At 50.6% G+C, this 18,541-nt stretch overlaps 6 protein-coding genes across 6 annotated transcripts; 1 reads left to right on the top strand and 5 right to left on the bottom strand.

The window, feature by feature from the left end:
* Nucleotides 1-125: 125 nt before the first annotated feature.
* Nucleotides 126-1,403, bottom strand: BDW47DRAFT_117795 (uncharacterized protein; the record flags this gene model as incomplete). The annotated part of the gene is made up of 3 exons (XM_024815125.1): nt 126-713; nt 794-1,094; nt 1,204-1,403. 3 exons carry the CDS (start codon nt 1,401-1,403, stop codon nt 126-128), a joined length of 1,089 nt encoding a protein of 362 aa, XP_024671832.1.
* Nucleotides 1,404-2,358: 955 nt separating this feature from the next.
* BDW47DRAFT_126050 (putative serine/threonine protein kinase) lies at nt 2,359-5,271 on the bottom strand (the record flags this gene model as incomplete). The annotated part of the gene is made up of 4 exons (XM_024816482.1): nt 2,359-4,362; nt 4,412-4,581; nt 4,638-4,752; nt 4,825-5,271. The coding sequence occupies 4 exons, from the start codon at nt 5,269-5,271 to the stop codon at nt 2,359-2,361; spliced, it is 2,736 nt and encodes a 911-aa protein (XP_024671833.1).
* A 1,784-nt stretch (nt 5,272-7,055) lies between these two features.
* On the bottom strand, nt 7,056-9,963 carry BDW47DRAFT_106440 (aminotransferase-like domain-containing protein). The gene is made up of 8 exons (XM_024812768.1): nt 9,194-9,963; nt 9,084-9,120; nt 8,981-9,012; nt 8,872-8,914; nt 8,638-8,805; nt 8,508-8,584; nt 7,633-8,457; nt 7,056-7,567 (listed from the first exon to the last, which is right to left on the bottom strand). Exons 1-8 carry the CDS (start codon nt 9,344-9,346, stop codon nt 7,313-7,315), a joined length of 1,590 nt encoding a protein of 529 aa, XP_024671834.1. The 5' UTR covers nt 9,347-9,963; the 3' UTR covers nt 7,056-7,312.
* Nucleotides 9,964-10,659: 696 nt separating this feature from the next.
* Nucleotides 10,660-12,259, bottom strand: BDW47DRAFT_106442 (ankyrin repeat-containing domain protein). Its single transcript, XM_024812769.1, has one exon. It carries the CDS (start codon nt 12,029-12,031, stop codon nt 10,829-10,831), a length of 1,203 nt encoding a protein of 400 aa, XP_024671835.1. The 5' UTR covers nt 12,032-12,259; the 3' UTR covers nt 10,660-10,828.
* A 652-nt stretch (nt 12,260-12,911) lies between these two features.
* On the bottom strand, nt 12,912-14,732 carry BDW47DRAFT_34946 (Zn-dependent exopeptidase). The gene is made up of 3 exons (XM_024818801.1): nt 14,386-14,732; nt 13,182-14,323; nt 12,912-13,116 (listed from the first exon to the last, which is right to left on the bottom strand). The coding sequence occupies exons 1-3, from the start codon at nt 14,645-14,647 to the stop codon at nt 12,988-12,990; spliced, it is 1,533 nt and encodes a 510-aa protein (XP_024671836.1). The 5' UTR covers nt 14,648-14,732; the 3' UTR covers nt 12,912-12,987.
* Nucleotides 14,733-16,106: 1,374 nt separating this feature from the next.
* On the top strand, nt 16,107-18,335 carry BDW47DRAFT_106445 (putative thiamine pyrophosphate enzyme). Its single transcript, XM_024812770.1, has 4 exons — nt 16,107-16,130; nt 16,208-16,250; nt 16,316-16,438; nt 16,554-18,335. Coding segments are annotated over exons 1-4 (1,803 nt in total). The 5' UTR covers nt 16,107-16,128; the 3' UTR covers nt 18,189-18,335.
* Nucleotides 18,336-18,541: the final 206 nt, after the last annotated feature.

Below are 18,541 nucleotides of genomic sequence, written 5' to 3' on the forward strand. Positions count from 1 at the left end.
CATGTGCGAAAAGATGGTTATATTTGCTGATCCAAGGAAGTTTGCTCCGACGTCTTAAGAGGACTACCGCTCTGCTCTCCTCGAAACCTAGCCAACCATTCCTGATTATCGGCCAGCGTCTGGTTTCACTGATAATTGGAATCAAACAACAGATGCCTCGCCTTTACCTGAAACATCTCGTCTGCGGGGATTGTGTCGCTGCTCATCATCCGTTGTGCGTAATGGCTTAAGTGACGCGTGAGTACTTCAGTATACGAATCCAACTGAGGCTCTGGAGCTGGTTGCAGTGCCACCTCCAGAGCTTCTGATTCTGGATGCATTTGAGGTTCGTCTTTTGCTTTTAGAAAACTGGCCCAGGTCAGCATCTGAGAGAGATGATCATTGACAGCACCGTTTGTAGCGGAGAAAGGGACGAGGGTTCGGGATTCGAAGTCGAGCAGATATGGAGGTACACTATGTTTGACTTGCGCAGCGATCTCTGGCGGAAATTCATGATCGCTTTTCCAGTGGGCCATCGTACATCCTTGGCGGAAGTGGACTGTTAGATGATCGGCTTGCTCGTCCCAGTTGGACATCCGGCTGTCGCAGAATCCACAGCGGGACGAGAAGTCCACGGTGACATGTTTCCATCCGTGGATGAGAGGCATAGTGTCCAGACGGTGGAAAAGGCGCAGATGCTGAAACAGGTGGTCACTTCGCCGAAATTTCCGCATCTGTTCTGACAGGGTCCATGGTTGTGCTGCTCAAGGTGGATGGGGTCTGGGTCCAGCTGGTTGCAATAGGCACAATGGACGCGACCTGTTGATGGTAATACGACTGAACCGCCATACGGTGCGCACGTCCAATTCTCCAGGTTGAGATGGATAGACTTCTCATGACGCATCCAGTCATATTTGTTCTTAAGTTTATCACAGCAGAACGTGCAGTAAAATATGAGAGGATTGTTAAAAGCACTCCGCTTCTTTCTGCTTGTGCTGGACTGTTTCTTTTGAACTCCAGATGTCTTGATCGAAGGGTTCTGGCTGCCACTGGATATAGCGGACAAGCAAGATCGGTTGGAGAGACGAGAGGATGCACTGGTGACACTTTTCCCACTTGCCGATGAAGCTGCTAGGGATGCTGTACGGCGATGTACGGCGATGGGTCTGGAACAACTCGTCCACTCAACCGCTAGGCGGTAGCCCTTGATTTCCTCCTAACTACATCGATTGACTTTCAAGCGCATTTTGAATAGCCGATAAATTGGCTGGCTCGGCTTCAGGAGGAGGGTTCCTCCAGCGTTCCAAAGGGTCCGCGGTGCCCGAACTAGGTGGCATGAAGGTAGCAATAGTTCGTCGGCCAGTCTCGTTTATCACATACCTGCTTTTACTACGAGGCAGTCCTCTGTAGGCTCGCCCTAACATTATTTAATGGGTCCGAGTAATCGATTGGTTATAGTACAGATTACTTACGCAATCCAAAACTGCAGATTCATGATACACTGCTATCTGTTGATGGATATTGAGTAATTGAGGGGGAATGCCAATTATTTTCTATAAGTGTTATCTGTGGGAGTTGTCACGACCATTGTTACTAGCACTGTGAATGCCTGGTAGGCAGTTGATACGGCGAGGCACTGATCCACTTCGGACTATATCTTCACTTGGCTTACTTTGTTCTCGCGGAGCCCTGCCATTGCTCAACATCTCCTTATGCTTGAAAATTCCAGCCAATTCTCGCCTAGATGTTTCCTTCCCGGCTGTGGTAACCCATCAAGCTTCTAATCAATCCTTTTTTTTCTAGAGGCTCTAGGGTATATGGACACACGCGGGTTTTGACACCACCTTGGTATACTTTATTGGGATGCTAGTCAGGTTAAGCCCTATACAAAACGTTGGTCAACGTTTTGGCATGGCAGCTAACATGTTTTAAGCTAGGCTCACAACATCATGTACCAGAATTATCCATCTATCTACTCTAGGAGCAAGCATCCCGCTTCCTTCACCATTTCTAGATATCATGCAGGCGGGGAAACCAAACTCCTGTCCAGTCCTTTAACGGCGGTTTATGCTCAGGCGTCTCTTGATACTAGAATCGAGGCTCAGTAAATGTTCGGTTGGCCTGACTAGCTTGTGGTCAATCTTCCCCTTCATCAATTATTGACTACGTTTAACGTTTGAACAGTCTTTGCATCCGTACTCTCATGCGCGGCCCAATTAGCATAAAGTAATCAAGAGCACTTTTCACTTGATAATTGATAATGGATAACGAAAAACTGGGGACATATTGTCAACATTCCCGCCAACTAGGGGACAGATCTATCTTGAAGTTGTCTATTTTATTTCCCTAGCCTGAGTGATGAAAACAATCAAGAAATTCTCATTCCACCCCCTCCGGCGTCGACCTCCCATTAGGGGTCGTTTCAGGACTCACCCTCGTCCTAGCAAGCCCCTCACCCGTAGCCGACAACGCGTCCAGGAAATCCTCCAGTAACCGATCCAACTCAGCCTTCATAGTTCCCTCCTGACCATTAGCCGCGAGCGCATACGCATCCGGTGGAACAAGGTCTGGGAAATAAACCGGCTCCACAATGTGCGGGACGCGGCGCGCCGTGGGCAGCGGAGTCGGGTCCGCAGCCTCGTCGGTGGGCATTAGAGCTGCTGGGAACGGCTCCGAGTCGGATCCCGGATCGGCTGCGTCGCTGGCGGCAGTGGTGGCAGTGGTATTCGACTGCCAGTCGAGCTGGCGCTCGTCTTCTTCTTCGATCACGTCGTCTTCTTCGTCTGGGCCGGGTCCGTCTTCGACTATGACTGATGAGCGTGATTGCGCGTCGTGGTCGGCGGAGTCGAGGAGTTGTGGGAAGTCGTCTGGGGCGAATTTGTCGCCTGAGAGGCTGGGAGGTCGATCCAGTCGGAACGGGTCGTAGTCTGTGTCTGAGCTGGCTGAAAAGCTGGATTTTGCTGAGTTTGACGTGGATGGGCGGGCGTCTCCGGGTTCGCCGATGCTGAGGGGTCGGATGGCAGTTTCGGATGGCTCCAGTGGGGGGAGAGGTGCTTTGAGAGTGCTAAACCGGTTTGCTTCTACCGCCACGTCGTTACCCTGCGAGTCTTGATCGGCGTCTGCTGAGCCACCCATTGATGGGAAAGTCCACTCCATCGTCGCACGTCTTGCTGCTTGGTCAGACTCGTCTGTTGTGGGCGGTTTCGCCGGAGCCGGAGCCGGGTTTGGAGCCGGAGTTGGAGCTTCTGGAAATTTCCACTCCATTGTTGCCCGTTTTTCTGTCGGGATGAACTCTTCCGGCTCAGTATTTTTTGGGGAGCCTTCCGTGTGCGTGGGATTGTTTTGACCCTCATCTGCGGGTGCTGCCTCCGTGTCTTGGGGCGTGAAGCTTGGGAACTTCCAGTCCATGGTGGGTGGTCTTGGCCCGCTCTGGGGTTGGTAGGTTAAATCCTGAGACTCTCGATCGCTGCTTAGGCCACCGCTCGATGAGCGGGAGCGAGCTTCGCCGGAGTCACGGTGTTGGCGACCGCTGGTCCGGTTTGCTTTGATGGTATCTGCATCGGCCAGTTGGAATGGCTGGGTCGTCGACGCACCCGCAGCATAGTGAGAAGAGTCAAAGGATCCAATGTCGATGTCGATAAAGGTTGATGTTACTGAGGATCTGTCTGTCTCTGTACGGAGAGGTAGATCTGACATGGGCTGCTTCTGCTCAATAGGGATGAAGTCGTTTTTCGTCTCGTATTTGTAGTCTGGAAGTTCCTCGTTGAAGAGGCCTTCCATGGCTTCAGCACCTCGGCGGACACGCTCATCGAAATTGGCCTTTTCATCCTCGGACATGTCTTCATTCGCCACTCGTTCGAGAGCATCGGCTTCCGCTTCGTCGTTAGAGGTTGTTGGACTGATTTTGTCTTCCATTTCAGCTAACGAGGCAGCCAGCTGGTCGAGATCGATGACGGAAAACCTCCTTTCGAACCCATCTGTAGCGCTAAAATTCCAGTCCAATTCCACGTCCGGGCCATCATCTGGCATCTCGGCAGCTGCGGCACCCCCAGGGTGGAACAGGGAAATACGCTGCCCTCCCCGCTGAGACCACTGGTAGTATATGCGGACGAGCTCGCTAAGGGAAGACGTAGGATATTCCTCTTCGGTGTTGGCGATGTATGCGTGGTCCAAAATATCGTCCATTGCAGGGCGCGCGATCGGATCGGACTCCAAAGCAAATGCAACCAAGTCCTTGAGTTCATCGCTGTATTTATCATTCTTGAGTTTTGGGGCGTTTCGGTTCAATTGCCTTCCAATTTGCATTCGCTCGCGGAGGTTGGCATTCGGGGGGTTTCCCGAAGCGAACTCGAACAGGGTGCATCCGTAAGCCCATACATCGATCTAGAACAGTCAGCGATTTGCGCACGTCTTTGATAATCGAGAACCGTACCTCACTGCCGTATTGATGTGCTTCGCCGCGGGTGGAGAACATCTCGGGTGGCATCCAGTGAGGCGTTCCAATCCAAGTAGAGCGCTTGTCCATTTGCGACTGAAGAACACCCGCCACGCCAAAGTCACAGATCTCGAGCCGGCCTTCTTCGTGGATCAAGATATTGGCGGCTGCGTTTTTAGATTTAGCCTATATCCTGGTAGGTCTCAAGTAACATGGCACGAACCCTTGATATCTCGATGGATGATTCCAGCATTATGGATAGCACGCAAGCCGGCAGCTAATTCGCGGGCAATGGGGATGATGAACTTTTCATCGAGCCGATCACCTGTAGCTCGCATCTATACATGCGTCAATAAGAAGGAAATTAAATTATATTCCGACAACTTCAGAAAATCAAATGATCAACTTACCAAGGTTCTGACACTCCCACCAGGGCAGTACTCGCAAACTAGCCACAGTTGCGAGTGAATGGAGATAGCCTCGATCAATTCATTGATGTTTTTTGCTCCCGAGTCCTTGACCTGCTTCATGACCTTCGTCTCGTGGATAAACTCCTTGATAGAATCGTCTTTGAAGTCTCGCAGAGTCTTGTAATCGAGCGTGTCAACATCCATAACTTTGATTGCAACGACCTGGCGCGAGGGAAGTTGGTGTCCCTTGTAAACACGACCGTAGGAACCTTTACCAATCAACTCTTCAAATTCGTAAGGTGGCATCTCCGTTTTAGCTCTGCGGCACATTTCCTGGACTGCGGCGGCTTGCTCGCGAGCCAGTTTAATTGCTTCCGCTTTATGTTTCGTGATGGCCGCCACGGCAGACGTGGGGTCCAAAAGCTGCGAAGCACGGGAAGCATCCATGGTGATGGTGGAGGATATACGCTTAGGTGCGGAATGTAGAAGCTATTTTGAAAGTGTGAGTAAGTTATATCAAGCATGTAGGTGGGTTCCGAGGAGACAGACGTTGGGCAGGGGTGCGTAAACACCACGTATTTAATTGGGAGGTAACAGAGAAAAAGATGCCCTATGAAATTACAAAGTCAGAACCAAAAGCCGATAAGGGTCGTTGTTGTAAGATGGTTAGCCCCCCGAGTTATTCTACACCAAAACTGGGGACCGCTGGCGGACAGTCGTGTTTACACAACACTTCCACTATTTCAATGAAAGTGGCGAGAGGTTTCAGAAGATGATATGAGTGGGGGATATGTCACTCACTACTAATTCCTGAATAGTACGCTTTGCAGTCCTTGCTTTGTAATCTATATTTCTAAGGACCTGGCATAGAACCTGTGAGTATAGACTGCATCAGTACAAGTGCAGCGGAAGGACGAAAAGACATACTTACAGGGATCGCAAAGCTCTTATCCACAGAGAGAAACAGATGAATGTAAGATATCTCTCAGTTGCACATATTTCCCAAGCATATATTGAATGATGCAGAGAAATAGTCTGCTGCAGGATCTCGATTGATCCTATTGAACTAGATGGTATGGCACATATGTCGGTGTGTCAAAACCTAGTTGGCGCACGCGGATCTCAAAGGCGTCTCAGAGATATGCGAGGCCTGTTCTAGAGATGTAGAGAAAATTAAGTCGTTGATTCTGTAAAGTTTGGGGAGAATGGTAAAAGCGTGTTAGCCAGATGTCTTTAGCTCAGCGGCAAATAGCACATTGTAGCCAATGTCAACAGGGCGTAAATAGTACTGTGCCAACCATACAATCAATATATGCTTAATTGAGGTCACTCAAAGTAATGGCATACATCCCACAGTTGAGGACCTTTCGGTGATGGCGTAAGTCACAAGACAAGATCTTTGCTTAAATCGTTGATTAAGGCGATAGTGAGGTCTGAAGAACTACATACCTAATTAGCATTCCTACTATGACAAGTTTACATTTGACACCATCATGGTAAAGACAATTGAAGAGTCATTATAGGGTCAAGATTGAACATATCAAGTATCGAACAGGTACGGTCCACCGATCATCCCCAGGTCACGTGAATGTGGACATCTCAGCTCCAGCATGGCAAAACATCGGGAAACGAGGACGCGAAAACAGTGCGAATCAAGCCTTCCGTGGGGTTCAAGAACTTCGAATATAGACTTCAATTATGACTTACTAGCAAGCAATCTCCGCGAACTCTTATGTACTCCTCCTCGTCGAATAAGGCGGTGCAGAAACGAAGATGTAAAAAAATGAATATGAATTCTAGACACGCAAAAACAAAATCTGGTATCACAATCGCGGAGCATAAAAAAACCTAAATCAACAGATGCATCTTTATCGTAAGTCGCAGTCGCTAAAATGAGACAAACCCGGTTTGTCGGTATCTCCCCGAGGGCATGAATAATGGTAGTACTCCGTAGGTATTGGCAGCAGTAATGTTAGGTTGGGGATGAGGGGACGTTCGATTAAAGTTCCAGACGGATCACGTTACTGCCGATCTCGGCGGAAGATCATTTTCACGGTTGAGGGACGGAGATGATTTTTGATTATTTTGTTCCTTTGTCTTCTATGTTTTGAAGTAAATTAATTTATGTGTCTGTACTATTCTAGTTTCCTTCTATTCCTTTGTGTTACAAACATCAACACCCTAAGGACAAAGGCAAAAGAGACTACCACATCAAATGGTTGTTCGAATGATGGCAATGAGAGAAATTTTATGTAGATGCTAGCAGCCTATTGCCAATGCGACTATGTACACACGCCAACCACCAAGCTAAAACAATTTCCCTTGCCCGAGAAATGTCATCTCTGCCGGGCCGTTTCTCATGATAATCTAGACCACAAACTATAAGCTACCTCAAATGCTGACTTGTCGGACTGGGTATGATAACCAAACCCCGGTCTATATAAGAAAAAAAAAAGTACCCCTATCGTCAATACTTACAGACCGATATTTACAGACCGAATTGGATCCGCAGGGCATCACCAAAGCGTTTAATAGCCTCTTCGATACTCTCCGCACTCGCAGCGGCGAAAGTAGCGCGGAAGAACATGTTTTCCTCACGCAGTCCAGAAGCCGTAAACCAGCTACCGCGCGAGACGAGGACACCGTTGTCAACCGCAGCTTGGAAAATCTCTTGCTCGATGGCTTCACGGGTCTTTCCAGATGCCAGACCCGGATGCTTTTGCCAGTCGAGTTGAATCCAGTGCTATATTTGCATTAGCTTAGTGCCCCCCTGAACTATCGCGCCAATACAAAGAGGGGGTAACTCACGAACATCCCCGCGGCAGGGGGGTTCCAACTGGCAATTTCACGTGGAAGGTGTTGTTCACACGCGTGGACCATGGCGTCTCTGCGATTGGTATAAGACAGACGGATATCAATCAGCCAATCGAGATAACCGGTATGACCCCAGTGTTCATCCAAAAGCTTGAAGAATGCCATCTGCGAGAAGCCGCTGGGGTTTTGGGAGGAGGTCTCGCAATTCCGAACGAATTGTTCAACAATTTGTTCCGAGGCAACGATCCAGCCGGTCCGGGAGCCAGGAGAGAGGACCTTCGAGAACGATTCAAGTCGAATAACACGGCCGTCGACGTCCAGGCTCAAGTAGGATGGAATAAGGGATTTGATGAAGTCGTCGTGGGTCTTCGGAGGTGGGACGGGTTCCGCGTCAGGTCCGGTGTACGGTTGCATCTGCAGGAAGTAATACGGTTCGTCTTCCACGATAATAACATCGTGCTTCTGTGCGACCTCGTAGATAGCCTTCCGGCGCTCACCTTGCTGGGTCGCGCCAGTAGGATTCTGTCCAGTAGGAATAGTGTAAAGCACGAAAGGCTTGCGAGCTCCCCGAGCTGCCTCGTCCCAGCTGCTCAGTACATCGTCGAGAGACCCCGGCAGAAGACCTTGCTCGTCCATCTTGATGGGAACGACATTGACACCCTGCGGGAGAACGGTCTCCTGGGCACTAGAAAACGTATATTCTTCCATCATGATATAGTCCCCTCGGTTGCAAAGCATTCTGAGTACCGTATCCCACGCATAGGTGCTACCGGCGTTCAAGCAGCATCGCCAGTCCGCATACGGGGGGTTGTGGATAATCTAGGCTCAGTTAATCACCGACTGAGAGTTGCGTCTTCTGGGAACAATACCTCCGTGTGCTCCGTCACAAATCTAAGCAGCTGGGGTGCTCCTACTGCCTGCCCATAGTTGAGAGCAACCTCAAGATCTGTGAAAGTCAGAACCCACGCTTCTACTGTGGATTCTAGGCGTAAAACTGACCGTACAGGCTCTTCCCCTCCCGGACATCGCCCTTGGCCGAGGTGAGAACGGTGCCATTTTCACGGGTCGCTTGAGGACCGAACCCCGGCGGTGTGGGGACCTTGATGCTGAGTTCTTGAAAGGGGAAATATTCCGGGGACGGGAGTCCACCGCCCAAAGAGATAAGACCTATTCAAAAACGGGCGTTAGCAGATCTTCGACGGCGAGCCAACGGAGTGACCACAAGCAACGAACCCGGGTTTTTGAGGTATTTCGCAGCACCCTTCAAAGTCGATACCTATGCGCGCCATTCGTTTTAGCCACCATGTGTATACCAAGACGTTGTGCTTGTAATTGGACGGACCTTTCGAGCTTGCGATTCGATGGAGAGGAAGTCTAGCGGGGAGAATTAACCAATGCTCCGTCGGGACAGAGAACAGCGAATCGACTGCGGGGTCATGGCTTACGATCCCAACGTTTAGCCTTAGGCTTCGTGTAGCACGCCTGTAAGAAGCAGAATGGTGGTCAGTTCGGCGGTCGTCTTTGTGTCGTTTGCGCATAAAAGTCGCGAGCATACCGGACTTTTAAACATGTCACTGCTGGTAGCAGGAGCAACGCCAGTGGGCACCTGGGGGCCGTTGGCCCTCAGTGCAGCGACGCCATCGACAGTCAATGGCGTGGTGGCGGACTGCTGGCCCTTTGCCTCGTCCGCGGCGGCTGAAGGACTCATTCTCTGTTTGTGATTGTCGGGTGGTACGTAGCTACCACTTGAAGAGATAGAGTGGTGGAAGGATTGTCTGATTATGCGTAATGTAGAAGCGACAAATAATACCAAAAAACCAACGTGGGTTTGAAAGAAGGGCGCGCGGAAGTAAAATAGGTGAAAGAGTCAAGACCGCAAAGAGCCGAATGGACTCGGAGTCATCCTTTTCCCGCCTCGCCCACTTTCGGAGGTAAGATTTGGTACCTCCGCTCTTGTAACGTGGGTGGTTATCGGGCGGGCCATCCGTTCGACCAACATTGGCCACCCCACTAGACTCCGGTTAAAGGATCACTTTTGTGGTATTGATCTTCGACTTGGTGTTTATGTTATCTAATAGAGCCATTGAGCTGCATCGTCTATGGTTGGGTAACTATAACCAATGCAACTGTAGTCACCTGCAGGGCGTGTGCGCGGGGAATGATCAAAGTCCCACCCGTACGGTAATCCCGGATACATCTGGAATTCTGGAAGTCATGTGCCGGGCGGAACCATTCCTCCGCCATCGGCTGCTGGGGTTCTCTGATGCATATAATGCTATATACGGGCCAACCATAACAGGCACATATATTAATCATAGATGTCGGGCGAATGAAGGGCGACAATACTGCAGAGTGTTCTCGGCTTGGAAAATAAGCTCTGTTTAGTCCTGGTTGTCAAAAGGGCTGTTATCGGCAGACTCCGATCAACCCCGCGCGCCTAGATAAGGCTATCGCCGGCATCGGCGCAAGGTTATCCGCGTCATGTTTATAGTGGTTGCTACTCCAGCATCGCTTGGAGGTCTCATGACGAGTTCGCATAAGATATAACTAACTAACTACTTATATCTATTCTGCTTTGTCAGTAGGGAGCGTCTAGGCCATGTCTAGTAATAATTTCGGACAGGAACGACAATGTTGGACTAGAATTCATTTCGTGTGTTCCATCACTCCCCCCTTCGTTAATCCACCCAGCAAGCTAGCAAATATGAGTTGAGGGCTGCTTTGAGATATCTGGAGATATAAATAGAACATCAGTCTATGGTTATGTAGTACTTACTCTCTACAAGCGAGTCCGAATCCCTGTTTTCTTAAGAATGCGCAGCTCAGCAGTAGACTTTATATGGCAACAGCTACCACTCGGTTGCAAAAGATATCATGACACTGTTGAGCTTCGCGAGCAATCTTATATTTAGTGCGACGCTTTATCATCCCTTCTTGATAATGCAGTACTATTACTAGGTGTCGTACTGAGATAGGATTACTTACGAAGGCCCAAAGCGTCATGGCACATTTTGTAACCAAGTGGCAATTCTTTTTTTTTCTTTTCCAATACTGCTAGGCAGGTATCACTCAAGACTCGACTAAATACAACCCGAAAAAAGACTACCAATAGATCTCCCCTTGAGCGCCACATCCTATCCAAACCCCATGACCCATAACATCCAACTGCGCTTGAAAGAACCCAGTAACATCAAGGCTTCATCGATACATAATTCTCCAACAACTGAACCAATGCCGTATACCCCCGTTTAGAAGCATAATCCACAGGCATCAAACCACCAGGATCACAGGCCTTCGCATCAGCCCCTTTTTCCAAAAACAGTCTAACAATGTTCAAACACCCCAAGTCCGCCGCCCACGATATCAAAGGTCGATGTAAATGCTCATCTTTAGACGCAGGGTCCACACCCCGCACAATGAGCCTCTCCACCAGCCACGCATTATTTCTAATAACAGCCGCATGCATCGCCTTAATCCCCTCCGTACCCAGATCCGCACATTGTTCCAGTAGCAGGCTGACGATCTCATTACCGCAATACCCAACTGCAAACACCAACGGCGATTTGCTGCCCTCGCTGGGGATGTACAGCGGATTAGCGCCCCGTTCCAGAAGCAAGCGTATCAAGGCCTCGTCTCCCCGCCGCACGGCGTAGAAGAGCGGTGTGTGCGAGTTGACGCGTCCCGAGGTGTTAACGGGGATGCCGCGGTCGAGCAGGAACCGGACGAGCGTTGTGTGGCCGCTGAGCGCAGCGTAGACGATTGCCTGGTTTTGTGTATCTGGCATAACAGTCGTGTGGTGTTGCTCCAAGTGCTCTATCAGCGCCTCCACGACGGCGGTATGGCCTCGCAGTGCGGCGATGGTAATCGGGGTCGCGTTTAGGACATCAGGTCGTGTCGGGTCTGCTCCGTGCTGTAATAATACTCGCACTACCGCCACGTGCCCCTTGTTGGCGGCTATCATTAGCAGAGTTTGACTGCGGCGGTCTGTCCAGTCTGGATGTGCGCCTCTGAGGAGTAAAGCTTCGACGATTGTCGCGTGGCCGTGGAGGGCTGCGTGGACGATGGGGTGATCTGGGATTTGAGAATCGTGGTCTCGACGTATGGTGGGCTGCTTTGATGGCAGGTCGTTCTTCTCTTCTGGGCATACTGGTAGCGTTGTGATGATTTGCGCTCCTTCGTCGAAGAGCTTCTCGAGAGTTGGGAGTTGCCCTTTGGCGGCGGCCCAGGTTAGGGCTGAGCTTTGTCGGTGTTGGACATTGTGGCGATAGAGGGAGGGGTTTAAAAGGTCGTAGAGGTGTCTGTTGCCTTGTACCAGGGCATTAATGTCTCTTTCGGCGTAAAGGAAATCAACGATGTGTAGTATCAATTCGCTGGGCAATTGCAGTAAGGACATCGTCACTTATATCGAGCGTTTCAGAACTCAAACGTCTGGCAGATAGGCAGTACAGAAGCATATGGCAAATGCTCGTCGTGCCTTTTTTTTTATTTGGGTTTGTCAGACCATAATATAGGGAAAATAGTATATAAGGTATGGTAGCATTCACTGTGAAAGCTTCACCCTCGATAACCACAGCCTTGTAAGTAAAGCCCCGCTCTACCTTGTCGAACCATGGTATTGCTTCTCGCCCTCGTCTCTTTGCTCCCTCTTTAGATCGGGTAATTCACTTTTAGATCTACCTGTGCCCTCAACGACCGAGACTCAGTGTTGGTAGGTACTAGTTAGCAGTAATTGCCCAGACTATTATATCCAAAAAGCCATGGCTTGTGAACTGTGGAACCTCATTCATAATACCACCTGTTTTCGTAGGTGACTCGAAGCCTGATTAGCCAGTAAGCTTCAAGCATCTAGATCGGAGGCGCACAGTCCAGCACAACTGGGCAGAGTTGCATATTCCACAAGGGCAACCCTGCCAGCTCAACGGGTCTTTGTTGCTGTCACTCACTAGTGCCGATGGATCGATCTCCTAAAGACCCACTCAATGTCATGCTTATTATTCTCTGTTTTACACCAGTGTGATGGGGTATTTCTCCTTGGAAAGTCCAATTTCATGGACAAAGAATTTACGGCTACACAGCGCGAAAAGCTCGTGCTTGTTGGGACTCGGTGCAGGGTTTTGCGCCGCAAACTGAACCCGTCCCACAAAATAACATGGTTTCTTTGTTACTCTCTTGCAATTGGCTGCTGTGAAGGAGGCTGATCTGTTTGGATGCAACTATTGACACTCTGCGGGGGGCTAGGGTACAGGGGTGGTGCCACCAAACTTCTAGATTTGCCTCACCTTATCCACAGATCCTTGCACAACTTGGACCCACTGGTCATCGAGCAGGGGGAGATCCCATCACTGTTGATTACTTTACAAGGGAAGGACCGTGGTATTTCATCGGTGTCGCATCGAAGAGTGCGTTGGCTGTCGTCTCGATGCGTTCCGGGAATCCGTCAAAGGACTGAGCGTAGGTCGCGACCGAGTGCGCCACAAGCTACAAGGCAATTTGGTCAGCCTGGGTTATCATCAACCCCAAGAAAGGTGTTCGTGTCTCTGTACCTTTGTGTTCAACTCCCATGCGGTCAGATTTACGTTTCCGATGTTGTCGCATAGCTGGTGATAGCATGGGTCGTACCACTCTCCAGCGTGGCCACCGAACATCTTTTCTTCCTCTGGCGTCTTGACTCCCTCGGCGCCAGTTGCAATACCGCCGCCAGGGATACCATGTCTGATAAACGCATCGTAATCGCTACGTCCGTCAAATGGAATGTATGTGTAATTAAACCCATGTGCCTCGTAGAAGTCGGTGTAGAGATCGCGCAGCTCCTCCGAGCCAACAGGGTTGACCGCATTGGTAGCATTGTAGACCTGGTATGCGAAATTTGGCGAGCCGAGCATGTCATAATCCATGAAAAGCCGGATCTTTTGGTTCTCCTCAGCTGAGAGAACTGAGACGTAATAGTCGGAACCCAGCAGGCCTTCTTCCTCCCCAGCCCACCATGCAAAGCGCACGCAGTTGTTCACTCGGAAGTTGGTCAGAAGCGTGGCGAGCTCCAAAAGAGAAAGGCTACCAGAGCCATCGTCGTTGATGCCGGGACCTTCCGCCACGCTGTCACTATGACCACCAAGCATCACGCAGTTATCGGGATCGCCTTCCGTGGTTTGGGCAATGATGTTCGTGGTGAGGATCCTCTCGACCACCGCGTCCATGTAGGCAATAGCGTCGACCTTTTCACCCTTTCCGAGTTGTTTCAGAATCGGGGCTGCATCGGAATCGGATATACCAAATGTAGCCACATGGTCGGGAGTCGGTGTTCCCAGCGTGCCACTGACGGAACCCTTTTCGTTGTTATATACAACCGCCGCGATCGCGCCGGCTTTGCCGGCCAGTTCTGACTTGGTGCCAAACGGACAGTCACCCCGGCTAATGAAAGCGACAGCGCCCTCTAGATTAGACGGGTAATCCGATGCGTCGCAACCAAAGTTAGACACAGCTACCACTGACCCGTACACGGGCTGCTTGTGTTTAGTCGGAGGTGTCAGTCCCATTGGCTGTGCCGATTTGGGTACTTCATGGCCAAGCACAAGGCGCGACTCAAAAACATCACCCGCCACAGCAGGAAACGACTGGTTCGTGATGGTATAGTAGTCACCCAAGTTGATCAGCGTCGAATAGATATAGTCAATGGTCCCAAGATGTCCTAAACACTGTCTTAGTAAGGGCAGTATCACGATTTTGACCTCACATTGCTAGTGACGATACCTTTACTTCCGATGACTCGAGTGGGATGACCGTATTCGCTCTCTCCCAGCTCCGCAATCTTGTACAGATCTTTGGCTCTCTCGAACAAGTTCTCGGCATGAACCTTTGCCTGGAATGCGGAGGAACTGACCAGCTCCTTGTCAGCCAAGGGAGCTTGGGACCCAGAGAATCGCTCCCATTGGATGAGAGGGATCTGCAAGGCACCCACTTCTGCCCCCAGCAGCACAAGGGGGCTCGCAAGCTTAAATAGTGAAGTCCGCATAATGATAACGGACAATGAGATGAATGAATGAAGGGTCAAGATTGCCGTCCAAGACCACCAGCATGCGCGGCTTTATTTGGAATCAACCGAGGGAGGCTGGGGTCGGCGGTAAACACTGCCGACTGATAGCGACTGATAAGCGATTAGATAGGTCTATTATGATGAGTCATCTTTTCTATGCGTTCTTCCGCATCCCTCCGAATTTTGTCCGATTTCAAGTGTCCCAAATACCGAATCGGTATTGAGTCGGGCTTGGTATGACTGATATTTTAATACTGATTTATGGCTATCGAGTTCACAACAAATAAAACCGTCTTCTCTTTTGTACAAGCCCCCAGGTTAAACTTGGTGCGTCGTGCCGCTGTTCTGTACGGCTGCCCCATGCCGCTTCTCTGTTCGATTGTTCTGATCATGAGGGGAAGCGGTCTCCCTACACGACAAAATATAGATAAGATTTCGTAAATTGTTCAACAGTGCGTTCAATCTCATAGGATACAGAAAACGTAGGGAAAGTTGCGACTGCTGCACCTATTTCATTGCTTGTGAACTAATGCAAACTTCATGGTCTACCTAAGTTTTCTACGATCTCATTAGGGCTTCAACATCTGAGAGGGTTTATTTCTCATGAATTTGAGAACCAAGGGGAGGGCGCATTGATGGTTGGGGTATGTCTCAAAAATCCATGTGATGAGACATTTCAATAAGGCAAAAGACATCCTAGTCACAGGAATCCCATCTGGGAAACGGAGTGTCCTCATGGGATGCGAAGAGCTTGCACTGGAGGCTCTTCAATCACATTGCCATGACAATGGCACGTGTATTGGAACTGATGTTGACAGTGTTTCTGTGAAAGATAACTTTTGATATTCTCTGTCGGCTTGACATGATGTTTATGTTCTACCTCTGTATCTCCGTCTGTTTTTCTTTTTTGAAATTTTACTAGGAAAGAGACTGCCAAAATCTGGGATAGGTGTACTATATAGGAAGGCATTGGGGGTTTTTTGAAGGTACAACTAAATAGCTGTGTTGGGCGATACCACCGTACTCTAGATCCATAGACCCTTATAGTAATATGTCACGAAAACGGCCGTACTGCATTTGGACTACACAATAAAACAGTGGATCGCACCACCACGAGGCGAATAAATGGACCAGCATGGTAAATCCCACCCAGTGCGTATTGAATTACCCGTATCCAACAGCCAGTAGCTCATAACTCAAATGGTTAGCACAACAAAGAGTGTTTCTTTGTGTTAGAGTTGGAGTCCAAGTAGCGACCCCGCATAGCAGCGGAATTCGTCCGACGACTCGGTAAGGGTTAGTGCAGTGGGTGCCTCGGGGTTAAGGCCGATCCTCGAGTATCACTACTTGATGAAGCTTAAAGAGGATTCAACTTCCCCGTTTAACTGTTTCTATCCTGCTTCTTCTTCTTCATACTACTCGCCATTCTCTTCCCACGACAGTCTGTAATTTGACTTATAATGTATGTGGTGAACCATATTGTTGGGGTTCCTCAAGTTCCCGATATTTCCAAATGCAACAACGCTAAGACGCAGGCAGGGTATATACTGCATCGTTCGCCTTTTTCGAGGCACTATGGGAGGTATGTCCATGAGATCTCCTGGTTCGGGCTTATTTGTGTTGGGACACCGAGTTAACTGGCTCTAGGCTGGGGTCACTCATGCCTTCGTTAACCTGGGCTCTGACCATCCCTCAATCCTCGAGGCTATGGTCAAAGGTCAAAAAGAAAAGCCAAATGAGTTTCCAAAAATCATCACCTGTCCTAATGAGGTAAGTCGGTCAATGTCCGTGCTAAGTTTAACCCAGAGCTTGCAGCATCTCGGACTTCGTCGGCTGTTCCTGCTTGAACCTTCGGCTAACCCCACATTTAACTCCATCTCCACAGATGGTGGCACTGTCCATGGCAGATGGTTATGCTCGCTTGACGGGCAAGCCGCAGTGTGTCATAGTCCATGTCGACGTCGGCACCCAGGGCCTAGCCGCCGCCGTGCATAACGCTTCCTGCGGTCGAGCGCCAGTTCTGATCTTTGCCGGGCTGTCCCCTTTCACCATCGAAGGGGAAATGCGCGGTTCCCGCACGGAATACATACATTGGATTCAAGATGTACCCGACCAGAAGCAGATCGTTTCCCAGTATTGCCGGTACTCCGGGGAGATCAAGTCGGGCAAGAACGTCAAGCAAATGGTCAACCGCGCCCTGCAATTCGCTACCAGTGACCCCAAGGGACCGGTTTATTTGTGCGGCGCACGGGAGATTATGGAGGAAGAGCTCGTCCCCTACAAGGTTGATGCAAATGTGTGGGGCCCCGTTGCGCCGTCCGCCCTGCCGTCGGAGGGCGTGGAATTAATCGCTTCCGAGCTCGCTGCCGCAAAGGAGCCTCTGGCCATCGTTGGCTACTCCGGTCGAAATGCACGAGGTGTTCAGGAGCTGGTCAATCTGGCTGATACATTCAAGGGCCTCCGTGTGCTGGACACCGGTGGTAGCGATATGTGCTTCCCTGGCGATCACCCAGCCTCTCTGGGCATGCGATACGGAAACCACGAGGCCATCAAAACGGCCGATTTCATCCTCGTGGCGGACTGCGATGTCCCTTGGATCCCAACCCAGTGCAAACCGTCTGACTCGGCAAAGATCATTCACGTTGATGTTGATCCGCTCAAGCAGCAGATGCCCGTCTTTTACATCAATCCCTCGGCGACTTTCCGCGCCGAGTCCGCCACCGCGTTCAAGCAGATCAACGAATACGTTGCCTCCAACCCCTCTTTCCGAGACCTTGCCACCTCCCCAGAGACCCTCGCACGCGGCCGCCGCCGCCGCGAAGAATACAAGAAACAGCGCCAAGCCACCGCAAACCTCGCCGTCGTCCCCGCAGGCGGCGCCACCGCCCCGCTAAATGCATCATATCTCATGCAACAGGTCCGACAAGGCTGCCCAATGGACACAATCTGGGCCATCGAAGCCGTGACACTCAGCACACTGGTCGCAGACCAAATCGCCGCAACCTATCCCAACTCCTGGATCAACTGCGGCGGCGGCGGCCTGGGCTGGTCCGGCGGCGGCGCGCTGGGAATCAAGCTCGCGACTGACATCCAGCACGGCGGCACCAACAAGGGCAAATTCGTCTGCCAGGTCGTCGGCGACGGCACCTTCCTCTTCTCCGTCCCGGGGTCCGTCTACTGGATTGCCAAGAGGTACAATATCCCCGTGTTGACCATCGTGCTGAACAATAAGGGCTGGAACGCGCCCCGGCGCAGCATGCTTCTCGTGCACCCCGAGGGAGACGGCTCCCGTGCGACCAACGAGGATTTGAATATCTCGTTTGCGCCCTCGCCGGATTATGCGGGTATCGCGAAGGCGGCGTCTGGTGGGACCGTGTGGGCTGGTCGTGCTGCTACTGTTGCTGAGCTCGGGAGGTTATTGCCCGAGGCTGTTAGGAGCGTGCAGAGTGGGACGGCTGCTGTTTTGGAGGCGCAGTTGGATGGTACGATGGGGAAGTATGTGCAGAAGAGCAGCCTTTAGGCGGGAGTATCCCTATCTAGTCCTTGAGCGGACTCGAGCATCCTGAGACTTTTGGGATATGATGCGGGTATGTGACATATTGTACAGGCGAATACGCGTGGAATGAAGCTGTAGATAGATGAAGAAGGCTATCACTTGGGTTTTCCCTCGACATATGTTCTCGCGTAGGTGTGACACGACAGACAAATCGAGTGGGGTTGTGTCTCATGCATTAGTTTGATACACTGCATCTTCTCGACTTGCCGCTTGGCGCTTGAGTCATATCAGTGCCTTTGTATGAATCTATACTTCAAATATGTGGCAATGGAAACATAGTGGAGGTGAAAAGCGGTTAGTGGGAATTGGTCTCCTGG

Source organism: Aspergillus candidus, assembly GCF_002847045.1.
Source record: "Aspergillus candidus strain CBS 102.13 unplaced genomic scaffold BDW47scaffold_24, whole genome shotgun sequence".
NCBI classification, from domain to species: Eukaryota; Fungi; Ascomycota; class Eurotiomycetes; order Eurotiales; family Aspergillaceae; genus Aspergillus; species Aspergillus candidus.